At 38.5% G+C, this 18,787-nt stretch overlaps 1 protein-coding gene across 11 annotated transcripts in view; it reads left to right on the top strand.

Annotated features, from left to right (window-relative positions):
* Positions 1-438: 438 nt before the first annotated feature.
* LOC126616547 (beta-glucosidase 13-like) overlaps positions 439-18,787 on the top strand; it is a 35,941-nt gene continuing 17,592 nt past the window's right edge. Inside the window, exons 1-13 of one of the 11 annotated variants that reach the window (XM_050284612.1) lie at positions 442-655; positions 778-847; positions 993-1,051; positions 1,199-1,274; positions 1,439-1,516; positions 1,654-1,741; positions 1,887-2,142; positions 2,243-2,358; positions 2,459-2,676; positions 2,768-2,799; positions 2,890-2,992; positions 3,212-3,320; positions 3,419-3,719. In XM_050284612.1, coding sequence (XP_050140569.1) covers positions 485-655; positions 778-847; positions 993-1,051; positions 1,199-1,274; positions 1,439-1,516; positions 1,654-1,741; positions 1,887-2,142; positions 2,243-2,358; positions 2,459-2,676; positions 2,768-2,799; positions 2,890-2,992; positions 3,212-3,320; positions 3,419-3,584 — 1,542 coding nt within the window. In that variant the 5' untranslated portion in view covers positions 442-484 and the 3' untranslated portion in view covers positions 3,585-3,719. Of the gene's footprint in view, positions 656-777; positions 848-992; positions 1,052-1,198; positions 1,275-1,438; positions 1,517-1,653; positions 1,742-1,886; positions 2,143-2,242; positions 2,359-2,458; positions 2,677-2,767; positions 2,800-2,889; positions 2,993-3,211; positions 3,321-3,418; positions 3,720-16,493; positions 16,710-16,831; positions 16,902-17,046; positions 17,106-17,252; positions 17,329-17,492; positions 17,571-17,709; positions 17,798-17,942; positions 18,199-18,298; positions 18,415-18,514; positions 18,733-18,787 lie in introns of those variants that run through there. The other 10 variants (XM_050284616.1, XM_050284617.1, XM_050284615.1 and 7 more) reach the window with 10 other exon arrangements.

Genomic DNA, 18,787 nt, shown 5'->3' with positions numbered 1-18,787 from the left:
AACCAGTATATCCAGTTCCGACAAACAAGTACTTAATTCGTTTTTGTATGTACAATACCTCTTAAATTGTTACACATTTCAATAGGTTTGGAGGAAAAACGTGAAGAAATAGACTTTCACCCCCTGCTTTTTTTACCCCATCCCTAATAAAATTTTCACCTCACCATAATCTGTTCATTGAAATCTCCAAGATATTAAGTTTCACGTACGCTATGTGCACGTTCCCAACTTAATGTAAGTCATGACCTTATCACGATTAGATTATGTAGGGCAACTTAATGCAACTATGCAAGTCAATTGATATTGAAGACTTTTGGTACTTATTTACAATCTATACTTTTACTAATTATTTATTATCTGTATTGATCCACGTTCTTAATTAAATATTAAGGGTTACATGTTTTCCTCATACATACTTTCTCTATATAAACGCCATGCGAGGAAGGCCACAACCATTCCCGTTCACCAAAAGCTCTAATTAGCAATGGCAATGAGGTTACAGTCACTGCTGTTGGGTGTGCTACTACTAACTGGCTTTGCAGCGGGAGATAGTAAAACTACTGCTGTTATACCTAGTCGTTATAGCAGTGCTTCCCTGAACAGAAGCAGTTTTCCATCAGGCTTTGTATTTGGTTCAGCTTCAGCATCTTACCAAGTTTGTGTTTCTGCACTTAATAAGTTGTTAGGGTTTTTATTTAATGTCAGACCTATTAACATACATGCAGGAAAATACTAACATGCTCATTTTGTACCCTTATATGTGTAAATTAATTTCAGTATGAAGGTGCATGGGATGAAGGTGGTAAAGGACCAAGCATATGGGATAACTTCACCCACCAGTATCCAGGTACCTACACCGGTGCCAGATTGAATTGAACCTTGATTAATACAGATTTATTCTTAACCTTTACAAGGGTTAGACATTGAAGGGGGACGAGGCCTAAACCATGAGGTTTATGAAGATAATGAAAATTTTACATGGTTAATTGCAGAAAAAATCATTGATGGAAGCAATGGGGACGTGGCTGATGATCAATACCACCGCTATAAGGTTCAAAAATATCATTAACTTTGTTCTCCAGTCCTTCTGAATTATTCCATAGTATAAGGAGAATTAAAGAATTTACGGCCTTAAGAAAATTAAGGAGGTTGAAGATGAGGCATTTTCTTATAATACATATTGCGTTATTCTATATAGGAAGATGTAAAGATTATGAACGATATGGGATTGGATGCTTATAGGTTCTCTATCTCATGGTCCAGATTGTTACCAAGTAAGTTGATCATCCGCATTCGCATTAATTAGTTGGGACGAAGTAGTGTGTCCATGCATGATGTTTGCTCTGAGTAATATAACCAATAATATCTGTAGTTTAACCTATTTTGTTCCCCTTTCCAATGTATTTGCTTATGTTCTTAATTTTAATTATATAATTAGATGGAAAGCTAAGTGGGGGTGTGAACAAGGAAGGAGTACAATACTACAACAATCTCATCAATGAACTCCTAAACAAAGGTGATGCAACTGCTTAATCTCATATATCATCCCACCTTACAAATACACACACACACACACACACACATGTACATATATACATATTAAGAGTTACATGTTATATAATCGAGCGTGTTGCTTTTATTGATAATGCACAGGTGTAACGCCATATGCGACAATCTTTCATTGGGATCTTCCTCAAGCTTTAGAAGAAGAATATGGTGGTTTCTTAAACCGTCAAATTGTGTAAGTCGTAGACTTTGATTCTCTAATTAATAATAATTCTTTATCTTCTTGACGATTGATCGTTTAGATATTCAAATGTATATTGCTATAATGCGTAAACCTTCAAAATCAGCATGCAACTGATTTTTAATTTTCCATGTTGCAGCAATCATTTTCGAGACTACGCAGAACTTTGCTTTAAGTTATTTGGCGATCGGGTAAAGCATTGGATCACACTAAATGAGCCATATACTTTTATTACTTTTGGCTATGCATCAGGAGAATTAGCACCCGGGCGATGTTCTGCTTGGCAGAACTTAAACTGCACCGGCGGTGATTCGGCTACCGAACCCTATATAGTAGCACACCACTTCCTCCTCGCTCATGCACATGCTGTTAAAGTGTACAAGACTAAATATCAGGTCATATTAATACTCAATGTTGTAATATTAAATTAATGAGATAGGGTTAATTTACCTTTTTTCATACCGTAACTAATCAAGTTTGGTTGGTGATGTGCAGGCATCTCAAGAAGGCGTGATAGGAATAACATTAGCGACAAATTGGTTTGTGCCGGTTTCTAACGCAACGCGTCATCGGAATGCTGCAAATCGATCTTTGGATTTTATGTTTGGATGGCAAGTTTATTAATTCCAAACTTATATATCAACCCAATTAAGTGTTCATTTATATGATAATAATACAAAATTTATTGATGAAATTTCAATGATTATGTAGGTTTATGGAGCCATTGACAAGCGGCCAATATCCGCACAGTATGCAAGTTCTTGTTAAAGAAAGATTACCTAAATTTACACAAGAAGAATCCAAGTTAATAAAAGGGTCATTTGATTTTGTTGGAATGAATTATTATACTACTCACTATTCAAGCGATCAACCTCATAATAATTCTGCAAATGCAAGCTTCCTGACCGATGCTCGCGTTTTTGAATCAAGTGAGTACAAAATGAGAAACCAATTATTTAATTTGAGTAATTTAAGTTCATCAAAATATTTAAAATCTCATATTCCTAAATGTTGTGGCAGCCGAGCTTAATGGAGTCCCCATTGGTCCTCCGGTACGCATCAAACAATTAGCTAAACTATTTGCATTCAAAGAGTAATTGATTTTCATTTAGTTAACTTACCTTCATAAATTGGGGTTGCAGGCTGCTTCAAGCTGGCTAGTTATTTATCCAAAAGGCATTCGAGAGATTTTACTCTACGCAAAGCACAAATATAATAATCCGCTCATTTACATTACTGAGAACGGTAATTATTTTTAAACCTTAATTAGCTAAATAATTAATGCTTCACATGTATATGGTGTAAAATGCAGTTGACATCTATAAGTGAACTACATATAAAACTAGATGGGAACTCTCAAACATTTAGCAATCTGTTGAATCGATAGGAATGAAATGATGAATCTATAATTCTTCGCCTCTTCGTCAATTAAAAACATCAAATAAAAAATTAATTATATTGCAGGCCTTGACGAGTTCGATGATCCCACATTGTCACTTCCGCAATCCCTCAATGATACCCACAGAATTGATTACCACTACCACCACCTCGACTATCTTCGAAAAGCAATCAAGTAAGTTCTTTTTAAAAGTTAAATAAGGTTTAACTTATATCTTTTACTTATCACTACACTAGACATACTTACATTTGAAATTCGCCTTTTTTGTGCAGTGATGGTGTAAACGTGAAGGGATACTTTGCATGGTCATTGCTGGACAATTTTGAATGGGCTTCTGGATACACCTTACGATTTGGTTTCGTCTATATAGATTACAATGATGGACTTAAGAGGCACCCAAAACTCTCAGCAAGCTGGTTCAAATCTTTCCTTGGATAATGGTGAAGATATCCTGCTGCGGTTGTTGTTCGTGAAATAAATATGCCAAGCATATCATTTCCCTATTTTCCTAATTGTATTCCTTTATGAATGTTCTTCCTTTTTCGTGAAATAAATATGCCAACTATTTATGGATGTTTCTTTGTGTATGGACAAAATAAAAAATGGTCCCTATAACATACAGGATGTGGGAATATGATTTTATGGGCTTATAACCTGTGGCATCTCGGGTGGCAAGAGGGACCGGAATACTCGTAACCCATGAGCGTAGTCCTTAGTCTGACATACTTAATGCAATCATAATCGTAAGAAGATTGGATATCTTATCCTAGATTCCCGATTTGATAGGCTTACTCTCCCTACCAGGACTACTGTTCATCTTCTCTACAACTATCATACGCATTATTTCTCTACGCCTAACAGAGGCTCATCTTGCATACACGCCGCCGTCTACACATACATAGACGCGTTCATTAGAAACTTATCTTCTTAACGCCTCGCCATAGGCTATTCGTCAAGAATAGTTCATGATGTAGCTCACTTCGCACCATTCTTTCTTAGAGTTACACCAGTGAGGTAATGCATTTGTATTGATTAACCTTTCAAACCATAAGTCCGCATTCGCATACAAAACACATAGTTTTACACCTAAATTCCACGATCACATGAATTAAGGACATTCTTGATGAAATCAAGCATGTTAGAACCCATCACGACATTTACGCATTGATGATTCAAAACATAGATGAACATGAGATTTTGAAGAAAAAGGAGAACAATTTAGGAGGTTAGGTCATCTCCAACCGACTCAGTCAAAGGGCCATGGGGTTAAAAATAGCTTTAAATGACACGTAACCCGTCTCTAACTGAGGGCTAGGCCAAAGGGTTTATGGGCCCCAGTAGGCTAAAAAACCAAAATCGGGCCAGCGGGTTGGTCATTTCCAGCCAGCCAACCAGCCCTGCAGCCCAGCCCACTTGACAGCCAACGGCTAGTTGACGTCAGATTACCATTGGAATTTGAATTAAGTTTTTTTCTTCCTATAAATACCTAAGTCATTCCTACACCATTTCTCGCATCCTTTTCACCATTCCATACTATTTTACCTCTTCCAATAATCTTTCATTTAATTTTTTGAATAATTTTCAAATGGCCACATCTGCAATGAAAGGAAATGCTTGGACCCGAAAAGAAGATGAAGCTCTTTGCAGGGCCTATAGATGGGTCTCGGAAGATAGTGTCAAGAGTAGTTCTTAAACAAGTGGGGTGTTTGGACTCGTACGTCCAAAAAGTACTACGAGTTCTATGGAGGCATCACTCCCCCGAATCTCCGAAACTACTACGAAATAAGTGTTTTCACAAGTTATTTAAAATATTTAATTATATTACATTTAATTTCATAAATAAATTTCCTTTAATTTTCGTAATTATATTGTCTAGGTACACCAAGCGGAGGAATTGTATATGGAGGACATGAAAAAACCCTTTACTCATCACGGTTGTTGGGAAATTTGTAAAGGGTGGGTGTTATTTCAACATCCACCTCAAGAAAGACTTGATCCTATCTAAAATTTGCACAACTAATTACATCCCGACACGTGGCACTCGAAATCATATTTCATGCTTCAAGGTTTTTTCAAATATCTTAATTTATTTTAGAAGAACCTGATTGGCCGAAATCAATTGAAAGTCTTTGAATTTGTAGAAGAAAGCCTCATCCACGATCTTTTACTTCCTTAGCTTCTGGCAAGAGCGTGCTGGTAACGTGTTGTAGGCCTATTTTATTGAACTGTACAAAAGACAGAGAGGGAGAGGGGCCGGCGGCAATACAGAGAAAAGAGAAATGTAATTCAAAGTTGCATGTTGTATCATGCCCTTGTACCTTTATTGATAGTAGTACGATGGGTAGAATTTGTATCCTAATGGGATTACATTTCTAATAGGAATTAAACTACTAAGGGGAATATACAAGATACTCCTAGATACACTAGGATTTACACAATCACATTTCTAATCCGATAAGACTGCAATATTATTTTCTTTTTTCTCTTATTTTTTTTCTCCTTTACATTCTTTACTTTTGTTAGCATTAATTAGCTTCTTCATCTCTAGCATATATAAAGGGATGGAATCGATGGATGACTTGAGGAAAACATCATCATGACTATATTAAAACAAGGAATGAATCAAACTACAAACAGGAAGGCCTTTATACTTTGTCGCGTTTATATGTATTCACCCACACTAAACAAAATCCTTAAATTTCTTTGTTCACATTAACGTTTGGAATTTATCATGAAGGAGAAGGATGCCTTTATGATTCTACTCCATTATAATACTTATATCTTTTTCAAGATAAACAAAAAAATTAAAATAATTCACACTATTTTTGAAACATAACTAAACTAATTCACACTATTTCTGAAACATAATTAAAATAAAGGAAAATTAATGAAAAGTGTTTGAAAACTTAGGGTTTTAACGATAAGGACAAAATAAAGGGTAAAGTGAATAGTACCACGATTGACTTTTTAGTGTAAAAATGTGGTTTTTTGTTAAAGTGAATAGTACCGGGAACTTTTTGTTAAAGTTCCCTTAAAATAACTCCCACTGTTTCTGAAACCACGGCAAACTAACTCATACTGTGACAACCCGTTTCTAATTTTACGTTTTTATTAATTTTAAAAGCGTGAATTGACGAAAATGCTCTAAAGGCAAGGGCTTTGACTTCCATTGACCATCGTCTAGAGAAGCGTATGACTTATTCTTTTGGTGTATTTGCATAGTACTCGATGGTATGAACGCATAGGCGAAGACCGTTTTCTAGTTCGGATTATAACGGTATAGTTACGGACGTTTGAAATTGGTTACTTACATTTTAGATTATAAATTATTTGAACTCCCACCATGTGGGAATGGTAACCAATTAGAAGTAAAGGAAGGAAATAAGGGACCGGTAAGTTAAAAGAAAGAGATGACCAATCAAAAAATGAGGAGAAATGGAAGGAAGGTGGTACGGGGGAGGAAGTCCCCATCTGATGGGAGGCGGAGGAACCAGAGAAGGAGGAGGTGAGTGGACCAATGGGAGGAAGAGAAGGGAAGAAAGGAGAGAGGAGTGAGAGGCATGGGATCATGACCCCTTCCCTTTCAACCCGTGCACAACCCAGTTTCGACCCGGTTCCAAATCCGGCGAATTTCTGCCATTTTTCTCGTTGATCACCATCATCCATCCCCTGCAAATCACTCATGTGGCCTCCCATGCACCATTTCAGCCCAAAAATAGAGAGTTTTGGTTCCTGTTGATGCACAAAACCGGATGTCTTGGAACAACGTAAATCCAACCGTGAATCTGCAAGAAAAGTAAATAACACAAGATGTATCGTGGTTCATCCCAAGGTTTGGGCTACGTCCACACTGATTGTATTTATCTGAGAGTATTTGTTAGGGAGAGAGTGTGAGAGCTTTGCTCTAGATAGGAGAGACTTAGGGATTGTGAGGGTGAAGAGGCCCTTTTATAGAATAATGGCTCATCCCCTAATTACATATTTGCCCCCTTCCTTTATTACATAATTACATTTAAGTCCCCTGAGTATTTATACGAGGTCTAAATATGAGGCCCTAAATATGGTATAAACTGTAGTCCCCCAAGTCTTCAGTCAAGAGAGTCTTTTGGCTGGAGACTTGAAATTCAGTCTATGTGTGGGTCGAAGTAACTAGATGTTGTCTTGAACTGATGCTCGATATAAGGCAGTGCTCAATCTGAAATGACGCTCAACTAGAAGTAGCACACGCTGCGAGGCTGCTCGGCTCGTGGCTTATGTTGCCTTGGTTGGCTTGGCTTGCGGCGTTTGAAGGTGAGAGAGTCCCATTTATAGAATAAGGGCTCGCTCCTCAATACATGAATGATAGGCTAAAGTTGATGCTCTCTAATGATGGTGAGGGAGTCCCTTCTATAAAATAAGGGCTCGTTCCTCCATACATGAATAATAGGCTAGAGTTGATGCTCTCTAATGACGGTGAGGGAGTCCCTTTTATAGAATAAGGGCTCGTTCCTCAATACATAAATGATGGGCTAGAGTTGATGCTCGCGGCAAGGCGGTTGCTCAGTAGGCGGCGATACTCTCTATTGGTGGTGAGGGGAGTCCCTTTTATAAAATAAGGGCTCGCTCCTCAATACATGAATAATGTGCTACAGTTGATGCTCTCTAATGATGGTGAGGGAGTCCCTTTTATAAAATAAAGGCTCGCTCCTCAATACATAAGTGATGGGCTACGTCCCTCAAATATTTTTCATGAGGCCCATTATATGGTACATAATGTAGCCCTCCAAGTCTTCGGTCAATAGTCTGTTGGTTGGAGACTTCAAATTGAATCCATGTATGGGCCGAAGTGGCGGTTGTTCGGATGCGGTATTTGTATACCATGCACTGAAGCTTTGTAGGTGAAGCTTTGCAAGTGAAGCTTTGGAGCTAGAGCTCTGTAAATGAAGCATTTGAAGCTACAACTCTGTAAATGAAGCTTTTGAAGCTGTTTGACTTGAGTGATGCTCATGAATGTTTATGTTGATTGACATGAGTGATGCTCATGGATGTTGTCATGAGTAATACTCATGAATGTTAACATGAGTGATGCTCATGAATGTTGACATGAATGATGGTCATGAATGTTTATGTATGATTGTCATAAGTGATGCTCATGAATGTTTATGTATGAATGACATGAGTAATGCTGATGTATGTTTTGAAGTACTAGGCATTTTTGATCACCTGGTTGGTGGCATGAAGGAGAGTACGGGTTGTACATTTCATCACCTGGTTGGTGGCATGAATGGCTAGTTGCCAAATGATATTAATGTACGGGTTGTACATTTCATCACCTGGTTGGTGGTAATAGCGGCAGGTTGCCGAATAATTTTTGGAGTACTGAGCATACTTTTGGTCACCTGGTTGGTGGTAATAGTGGTAGGTTGCCGAATAATCGTGGAGTATTGGGCTTACTTTTGATCGCCTGGTTGGAGCTATTTTGGGCTTATAGGCCTTCGACATCTACACAACATTCCAGCGCATTTTTTTTTGGGCTTTGCTGTTTTTTTTTTTACTACCCTCTGATGGGGTTTATACTGATGTCTCTGAGAGATAAGAAAGATAAATTACATCATTCAAGAATAAGGAAGGTAAACCACATCACTCTGGTGGGGTGGGTGTTTATTCCTTGCTTTTGTTTGTGTTTTTCTGCTGCACTCTCTCTGTCTCTTCATCTGGCAGACAAAATGACTCATAATAATAGGAAGATCTTTTTCTTTTCTTCTTTTCTTCGCTTTCTGCAATTATCTCCGAGATTGATTGAGTAATGGGTAGCCATGCTTTCTGCTTTTATTATTTTGTTCGTCTATCATTGCTCTAGTAGTGAAACTGTGAGCAGAGACCCAAAGTATAAACTTTTTTTTCTGTCGGTGAAGAGGATGGGCATTCTGCAGGGCAGTATCCCTGATTTGAGAAAGCACGAGTTTTTCTTGCTGTAGCAAACTTTAAGATCTCTTACTTTGTACCAGAACCACGATACCCTGTCCCCCATTTATTTATATACAATGTAGTTTTGGGTTGGAATTATTAAAGATAGGAATAAAATATCACAAGATGCATGTGATAATGTGATGATGTGGTTTCCAGTAACAGGATATGAATTTGAAGAAAACTTATCTTCTTCGTTGCTTTTCCGCTTGACACTTTCCAAAAAAGCAGTTTCTCTATTATTCTCAAGAGCTGCGAAACAGCTGGAGAAGGTGGCATGGCGGTGGCACTGAGGGTGTTCCGACTTCTCCACTGCAATTGCTGGCAATGGAATTCCCACAGTTTTTCTTAGTGGCAGTAAGCTTTCTAGCAGTAAGCACTCTGGGGTTCAGAGAGATAGATGAACCTCGGCGAAACCACAAAGTAAAAAAAGCAGCCTGAAAAACTCAACATTCTTGCTTTTTGCAGCAGCATAGAAAATATCCACCACCCTATATTCTCCTTCCCCAAAAACAGGCAGAGGGTTTCTCTTAAAAAGTTTTTGGACAAACAGGTCTTTGATATCTTTGACCTCTTTGGGAAGGAAAGAAGGGAACCCGGCAGCGGTGGAGCGGAACCGGAACCGTCTTTGATTTGGGTTGTGCATTTCACGGCAATGGGTGTGGAGCGCCGACTGCTACGAACTCGACATCCTCATCGCCGTCGCCAACGGCTGCGATGTCGTTTCCCTCAGTGTAGGCGGCATCGTCGTCCCCACAATACTACTGTTTCAAAGTTTCAGCTTTGGCCCCTTCTTTCTCCTCAACTGTAGATGTGAGCTGTAGAGATTCAGTTTCCCCAGGTGATTTGTCAACCTTAGGTGGAAGCTCAGAAGACCCGGCTTTCTCTGATGATTCAACATTACTTTCCTCATCTTGTTGCTCCAGAAATGACATAATCCAATCCGTAGATGAAGGCCATAATCCTAAAGCTTCATTGCCGGATTCGGCTTTCTCTCTGTCTTCGAACCCAAGGGCGCTATCGAAATTTTTCTCGATGTTCTTAATGCTTTCCTGGAGCTTTTTCACGGCCCCGGCGAGATCGGGAAAGTTCCCTAAAGACACTTTCCCACTGAACCACGCCATTCTAGCTGTGGGGGTCCGATTAATGCCGGCAGAGTTAGGGATCCAATCATGGCGATATGCTTCATTGAGGAAGATCAAACGCCAGTGGGACGACTGAAAGGAGGAGAGAGAGAGCGCCCTCGATGGCGGCGGCGACGGTAGCGCAGCACCCCGCATTAGCAGTACCATTCTGTTTCTTCCTGTGACCTTGTAGTAGCAAAGAGCAGTGCAGATTTTGTAATTGGTTTTGCTTTCCTCATTCGGATCATTATCCAATTTTTTTTTTGGCTGGAAATGGGATGCAGTTCTTTGCCAAGAAAGCATGGCATTTGTCCAATTATATGAAGCTTCCTCTGAAAAATGAGGGTACGATTTGGCCGATACTCTTTCTAATTTTCCTCTAAGCACTGAAAACGACCTCGTCTCTGAACTGGTTGAAGCTGGCCGGTATTGGTGGTGGTGATCTGGTTGTCCTGGCACTGTTTTTGGCGGCGCCCCCGGTCTTTGGTGGATAACTAATGTGACCAATGACAAGAGAAATAAGACGGAGGAGAATATCACGGCAAAACCCTTTAAGGGTCTCCGATGGGTCGGTGGAGGGACGACGGCGGATCGGTCTTCTCCCGGCAAGATAGTGTAGGAAGTGTTGTTGGTTTGACAAATGGTGTCCTGAATACGAACCCAAAACCCAAAAAAAAAAAAAAACAACGACCTTTATCTTCCCTGTGGGCTTGTGAGGAGTGTTTGAGATTTGGATCTTTATGTTTCTGGGTTTTTCTGGGAAAGCTTTGGGTTGTTGGATTTTTGCAGATTTTGCAGATTCACGGTGGAGGTGAAAAAAATGAAAGAGAACCGACGTAACTTTTCGTGTCGATTCTCACAGATGGCGCCAAATGTTGATGCATAAAACCCGATGTCTTGGAACAATGTAAATCCGACCGTGAATCTGCAAGAAAAGTAAATAACACAAGATGTATCGTGGTTCATCCCAAGGTTTGGGCTACGTCAACACTGATTGTATTTATCTGAGAGTATTTGTGAGGGAGAGAGTGTGAGAGCTTTGCTCTAGATAGGAGAGACTTAGGGTTCGTGAGGGTGAAGAGGCCTTTTTATAGAATAAGGGCTTATCCCCTAATTACATCTTTGCCCCTTCCTTTATTACATAATTACATTTAAGTCCCCTGAGTATTTATACGAGGTCTAAATACGAGGCCCTAAATATGATATAAACAGTAGTCCCCCAAGTCTTCAGTCAAGAGAGTCTTTTGGCTGGAGACTTGAAATTCGGTCCATGTGTGGGCTGAAGTAACTGGATGCTGTCTTGAACTGATGCTCGATATGAGGCAGTGCTCAATTTGAAATGACGCTCAACTAGAAGTAACACACGCTGCGAGCTGCTCGGCTCGTGACTTATGTTGCCTTGGTTGGCTTAGCTTGCGGCGTTTTAAGGTGAGGGAGTCCCTTTTATAGAATAAGGGCTCGCTCCTCAATACATGAATGATAGGCTAGAGTTGATGCTCTCTAATGATGGTGAGGGAGTCCCTTTTATAAAATAAGGGCTCGTTCCTCAATACATGCAAAATGTGCTAGAGTTGATGCTCTCTAATGACGGTGAGGGAGTCCCTTTTATAGAATAAGGGCTCGTTCCTCAATACATAAATGATGGGCTAGAGTTGATGCTCGCGGCGAGGCGGTTGCTCAGTAGGCGGCGATACTCTCTAATGGTGGTGAGGAAGTCCCTTTTATAAAATAAGGGCTCGCTTCTCAATACATGAATAAGGTGCTAGAGTTGATGCTCTCCAATGACGGTGAGGGAGTCCCTTTTATAAAATAAAGGCTCGCTCCTTAATACATAAGTGATGGGCTAAGTCCTCTAAGTATTTTTCATGAGGCGCAGTTGAGGCCCAATATATGGTACATAATGGAGGAGGTTAGTGGACCAATGGGAGGAAGAGAAGGGAAGAAAGGAGAGAGGAGTGAGAGGGACGGGATCATGAACCCTTCCCTTTCAACTCGTGCGCAACCCAGTTTCGACCCGGTTCCAAATCTGGCGAATTTCTGCCATTTTTCTCGTTGATCACCACCATCCATCACTTGAAAATCACTCATGTGGCCTCCCATCCACCATTTCAGCCCAAAAACAGAGAGTTTTGGTTCCTGTTGATGCACAAAACCGGATGTCTTGGAACAACGTAAATCTGACCGTGAATTTGCAAGAAAAGTAAATAACACAAGATGTATCGTGGTTCACCCCAAGGTTTGGGCTACGTCCACACTGATTGTATTTATCTGAGAGTATTTGTGAGGGAGAGAGTGTGAGAGCTTTGCTCTAGATAGGAGATACTTAGGGTTTGTGAGGGTGAAAAGGCCATTTTATAGAATAAGGGCTCCTCCCCTAATTACATATTTGCCCATTCCTTTGTTACATAATTACATTTAATTCCTCTGAGTGTTTATACGAGGTCTAAATACGAGACCCTAAATATAGTATAAATAGTTCCAATTTCGTGAAGGCCGACGCACGGCTTCGTGGGTACTAGGCGACGATCCACCTATTTCTAAAACACTTCCCTGGAGGTCAGGAACAAAGCCCAAACAGTTTTAGGGGCCGTGGTGTTGCGGGTTGATCGAATAAGGACACCAAAATTCTAGGGTTCCGACGAGTTCTTGGCGATTTGAAGCTTTTCCTGGCCAAATTGGACTTGGCCGCAGGTATAAGACCTGCTTTATTCACTGAGATCTTCATTTCTCTGATGTTTGAGAATTTTTAGAAATAGTTGATTTTTTCGGCAAGTTGGGACGGTCGACGGTCGGATACGGAGGCGCTTGGGTCGAGGTATCCCCTGACCTTCCTAGGCTAAACTTCATACCCAATTCCATATGTGATGTCCGATTAATGAAATTCCATTGTTTTGGTACAATTTCGCTAAGGTCCGTTACTTGGTCATTATAAGAATCGACGATCTAACTGTTGGATCGTCACCAAACTTTAATAGCTTATTATTCGTAATATTTGAGGACCTTAGGAACTTACAGATTGGGAATCCGACGTACGGATCTCCCCAAATTAGATTTGTAAGTTTGTAAATTAAAACGTTGACCGCCACTTGAATTTGCAATTGGCGAAGATCCAACCGTTGGATCATATGAAACTTTAGTAGGATGTTCTAGAAGCATAATGTAGATCTTTGGAAGTTATGGATCGAAAATCCGATGTACGGATCTTCTGGATCGAGTTACATAGGCTTGTGGACCCTACCATCGACCATTGACCGACAATTGGCTTTTGGTCAATGGGGTTCGAATCATTTTAGAATGTCCTTGGGGATGTGTTTTATTAAGTTACGTGTTCTATCGATAAGAATTCTGAGACGTTATTTGATAATTGTTCTAGATGACGATTGTTCGTGACACCTTGATATTCGTGCAAGGGAGTTGTAGCGCGAACTCTAGGTGAGTGGGCTTTTGGTTTTCTATATACATATTTATGCTCTCCATTTTCCCAGAAATGTTTTAAATGGATTTACGATTTTAAATGCCATGTCAATTGCATTACATTTTAGAATATGCATTAGAATATATATATGCATGTTGTTGTTTGACGTTGCGGACGCTCAGGTAAGCTTCAAGTGATTTATATTGATGATAGTGAAATGTATTGTTGTGATTATACGTAGATGCATTTAGAGCTCATTATCCTGCACCCCGGTGTAGTGCTCCCGCCCGTGGCCAGGGCACAGTCTTTCACGTTATGTTCACCTCTTGCACCGCACGCTCACCTTGGATCCAAGTTTGGTGCACAACCCTGGAAGTGGGGATGGTTGGAATAATGAAAGTGGGATGGTGGACGGCAGTGAAAAATGGAAGTGGGGATGGTGGACACCATTTCATCACCTTCATATTTAATAAGGTAATAGGCTTTCCGTTAGGGGCAAGTTTGAAAAAAAAATTTATTGTGTTGAGCTTTTGGTTTGGTCGCGAGCTTTTATGTTTGGAGGGCTGGTATATGAATAGTTTGTCATTAAGATTAAATTTTAAGTTTACCCGGATAAAGAGGGGAATGAATTAGTTAGAGCCTTTTGTAACCAAAAAGAAGTCGTTGGAGTTTTAATTACATACCGTCAATGACAATAGTATATTAGCGTTGAACATCTTTGTGGAAACAAGAATTATCATAATTTTTTGTTTTTGTTTTTTTTAAATAAATGTTTACGAGTGTACTTAATAATTATTCCACATCTGGTATGAATGAATTTTCCGATTTGGTGATGATTCGATCAGTTTGTTTGGTCATACTTTGGTTTGTACCTCCCGATGCTTAGTGTTTTGATCACTTAGTATTCTGTTATGTGGATCTAAATATATGTTAGTTTGTATTTACCTGATACTTATGATCTTTGCAGCTTGTACCCGATACCATATGCTTCTTGTTAGTTTGTATTTACCTGATACTTACGATCTTTGCAGCTTGTACCCGATACCATATGCTTCTTGTTTATTATGGTTTGCTTCTGTTTTGGTCACTTCTGATGTAAGACAAATTACATTTGCTTCTTGTATTAAAAAAACAAAGGAAAATGAAATTTGTTGTCTTCATTTATAAATACACATGCGCGTATGATTCCCAAGAGAGTATTGCACATGTTACAGTGCAAATTACAAATCTCTAAGATTGTTGAGAAATGTATCAAAACTGTGTTGAGCAACGAAAAATAAATAATCAATTTGACTGAAATTAAATTGCAGGACCATGAAATCTTTTTACATACAAAAAATAGCAATATTCTATGAATTAGAAAAACATACAAAAATAGCTATATTTTATGAATTAAAAAAACAAAAATCATCTAAAGCTCACTTTAAAAATCAAGTTTTCTACACACCCATAGTGAAACAAAGGATAGTTGGTTTTGTTTATTAGTTTGGCACGTGTGGTAGTTGGAATAATGAAAGTGGGATGGTGGACGGCAGTGGAAAATGGAAGTGGGGATGGTGGACGCCATTTCATCACCTTCATATTTAATAAGGTAATAGGCTTTCCGTTAGGGGCAAGTTTGGAGGGCTGGTATATGAATAGTTTGTCATTAAGATTAAATTTTAAGTTTATTAGGTTAAATAATAGTTTATGGTAGTATTTGGTTAAATTAAAGTTAGGTCCAAGTTCTTTTCATTTAAGCTTCTTTTTTTTCCTTGTATTATGAGAGGTAAAGTTTATGTCCCTTTTAACTAGATCTAACTTTCTTTCGTTACCAATAAAATTCTCTTGTATCGCAGACGTTTCTTAAAAATAAAAAAAAATAAAAAAAAGTTTTATTCAAGATGGATGTGTGAATTTATGTATATAAAACCTTTGTCCCAAGAAAGTACAGAACTAGAACTAAAACTTTACCCTTTACACTCTCGTATTCTAATTACTCTCTTAGAAGTCTAGAACCAGAACTATGGAACCTTTTTGTTCCCGTTGCCTGCTATCAAAACTACAATATAACTAATTTTTTCGACAATTTTGCTGTAGCGATGCATTAGGCGTGAACCCTCCAAACTAGCATAAGGATACATCTCTATTTCAATCCACTTTTTGACAATTTCTACAATATAACTACTTTTTTTTTTGACAATTTTGCTGTAGCAATGGATTAGGCGCGAACCCTCCAAACTAGCATAGGGATACATCTCTATTTCAATCCACTTTTTGACAGTTTTGGTGTAGTGGTCAGCCTTCTAGAACACTTTTGTAGTCTTTTATTATGTTACTGAGACCAGCTGAATTTCCTTAACAAATTGTCAAATTCCAAGCTGGAATTAAACATATCTAACTCTAAAATAATTACAAAATATGGAACAACAATAATATTAACAAACCAGTATATCCAGTTCCCACAAACAAGTACTTAATTCGTTTTTGTATGTACAATACCTCTTAACTTGTTACACATTTCAATAGGTTTGGAGGAAAAACGTGAAGAAATAGACTTTCACCCCCTGCTTTTTTTACCCCATCCCTAATAAAATTTTCACCTCACCATAATCTGTTCATTGAAATCTCCAAGATATTAAGTTTCACGTACGCTATGTGCACGTTCCCAACTTAATGTAAGTCATGACCTTATCACGATTAGATTATGTAGGGCAACTTAATGCAACTATGCAAGTCAATTGATATCGAAGACTTTTGGTACTTATTTACAATCTATACTTTTACTAATTATTTATTATCTGTATTGATCCACGTTCTTAATTAAATATTAAGGGTTACATGTTTTCCTCATACATACTTTCTCTATATAAACGCCATGCGAGGAAGGCCACAACCATTCCCGTTCACCAAAAGCTCTAATTAGCAATGGCAATGAGGTTACAGTCACTGCTGTTGGGTGTGCTACTACTAACTGGCTTTGCAGCGGGAGATAGTAAAACTACTGCTGTTATACCTAGTCGTTATAGCAGTGCTTCCCTGAACAGAAGCAGTTTTCCATCAGGCTTTGTATTTGGTTCAGCTTCAGCATCTTACCAAGTTTGTGTTTCTGCACTTAATAAGTTGTTAGGGTTTTTATTTAATGTCAGACCTATTAACATACATGCAGGAAAATACTAACATGCTCATTTTGTACCCTTATATGTGTAAATTAATTTCAGTATGAAGGTGCATGGGATGAAGGTGGTAAAGGACCAAGCATATGGGATAACTTCACCCACCAGTATCCAGGTACCTACACCGGTGCCAGATTGAATTGAACCTTGATTAATACAGATTTATTCTTAACCTTTACAAGGGTTAGACATTGATGGGGGACGAGGCCTAAACCATGAGGTTTATGAAGATAATGAAAATTTTACATGGTTAATTGCAGAAAAAATCATTGATGGAAGCAATGGGGACGTGGCTGATGATCAATACCACCGCTATAAGGTTCAAAAATATCATTAACTTTGTTCTCCAGTCCTTCTGAATTATTCCATAGTATAAGGAGAATTAAAGAATTTACGGCCTTAAGAAAATTAAGGAGGTTGAAGATGAGGCATTTTCTTATAATACATATTGCGTTATTCTATATAGGAAGATGTAAAGATTATGAACGATATGGGATTGGATGCTTATAGGTTCTCTATCTCATGGTCCAGATTGTTACCAAGTAAGTTGATCATCCGCATTCGCATTAATTAGTTGGGACGAAGTAGTGTGTCCATGCATGATGTTTGCTCTGAGTAATATAACCAATAATATCTGTAGTTTAACCTATTTTGTTCCCCTTTCCAATGTATTTGCTTATGTTCTTAATTTTAATTATATAATTAGATGGAAAGCTAAGTGGGGGTGTGAACAAGGAAGGAGTACAATACTACAACAATCTCATCAATGAACTCCTAAACAAAGGTGATGCAACTGCTTAATCTCATATATCATCCCACCTTACAAATACACACACACACACACACACACACATGTACATATATACATATTAAGAGTTACATGTTATATAATCGAGCGTGTTGCTTTTATTGATAATGCACAGGTGTAACGCCATATGCGACAATCTTTCATTGGGATCTTCCTCAAGCTTTAGAAGAAGAATATGGTGGTTTCTTAAACCGTCAAATTGTGTAAGTCGTAGACTTTGATTCTCTAATTAATAATAATTCTTTATCTTCTTGACGATTGATCGTTTAGATATTCAAATGTATATTGCTATAATGCGTAAACCTTCAAAATCAGCATGCAACTGATTTTTAATTTTCCATGTTGCAGCAATCATTTTCGAGACTACGCAGAACTTTGCTTTAAGTTATTTGGCGATCGGGTAAAGCATTGGATCACACTAAATGAGCCATATACTTTTATTACTTTTGGCTATGCATCAGGAGAATTAGCACCCGGGCGATGTTCTGCTTGGCAGAACTTAAACTGCACCGGCGGTGATTCGGCTACCGAACCCTATATAGTAGCACACCACTTCCTCCTCGCTCATGCACATGCTGTTAAAGTGTACAAGACTAAATATCAGGTCATATTAATACTCAATGTTGTAATATTAAATTAATGAGATAGGGTTAATTTACCTTTTTTCATACCGTAACTAATCAAGTTTGGTTGGTGATGTGCAGGCATCTCAAGAAGGCGTGATAGGAATAACATTAGCGACAAATTGGTTTGTGCCGGTTTCTAACGCAACGCGTCATCGGAATGCTGCAAATCGATCTTTGGATTTTATGTTTGGATGGCAAGTTTATTAATTCCAAACTTATATATCAACCCAATTAAGTGTTCATTTATATGATAATAATACAAAATTTATTGATGAAATTTCAATGATTATGTAGGTTTATGGAGCCATTGACAAGCGGCCAATATCCGCACAGTATGCAAGTTCTTGTTAAAGAAAGATTACCTAAATTTACACAAGAAGAATCCAAGTTAATAAAAGGGTCATTTGATTTTGTTGGAATGAATTATTATACTACTCACTATTCAAGCGATCAACCTCATAATAATTCTGCAAATGCAAGCTTCCTGACCGATGCTCGCGTTTTTGAATCAAGTGAGTACAAAATGAGAAACCAATTATTTAATTTGAGTAATTTAAGTTCATCAAA

The sequence above is a fragment of the Malus sylvestris genome, chromosome 3 (genome assembly GCF_916048215.2).
Source record: "Malus sylvestris chromosome 3, drMalSylv7.2, whole genome shotgun sequence".
Taxonomy (NCBI): domain Eukaryota; kingdom Viridiplantae; phylum Streptophyta; class Magnoliopsida; order Rosales; family Rosaceae; genus Malus; species Malus sylvestris.
This window is presented reverse-complemented; position numbering and strand designations above follow the sequence as displayed.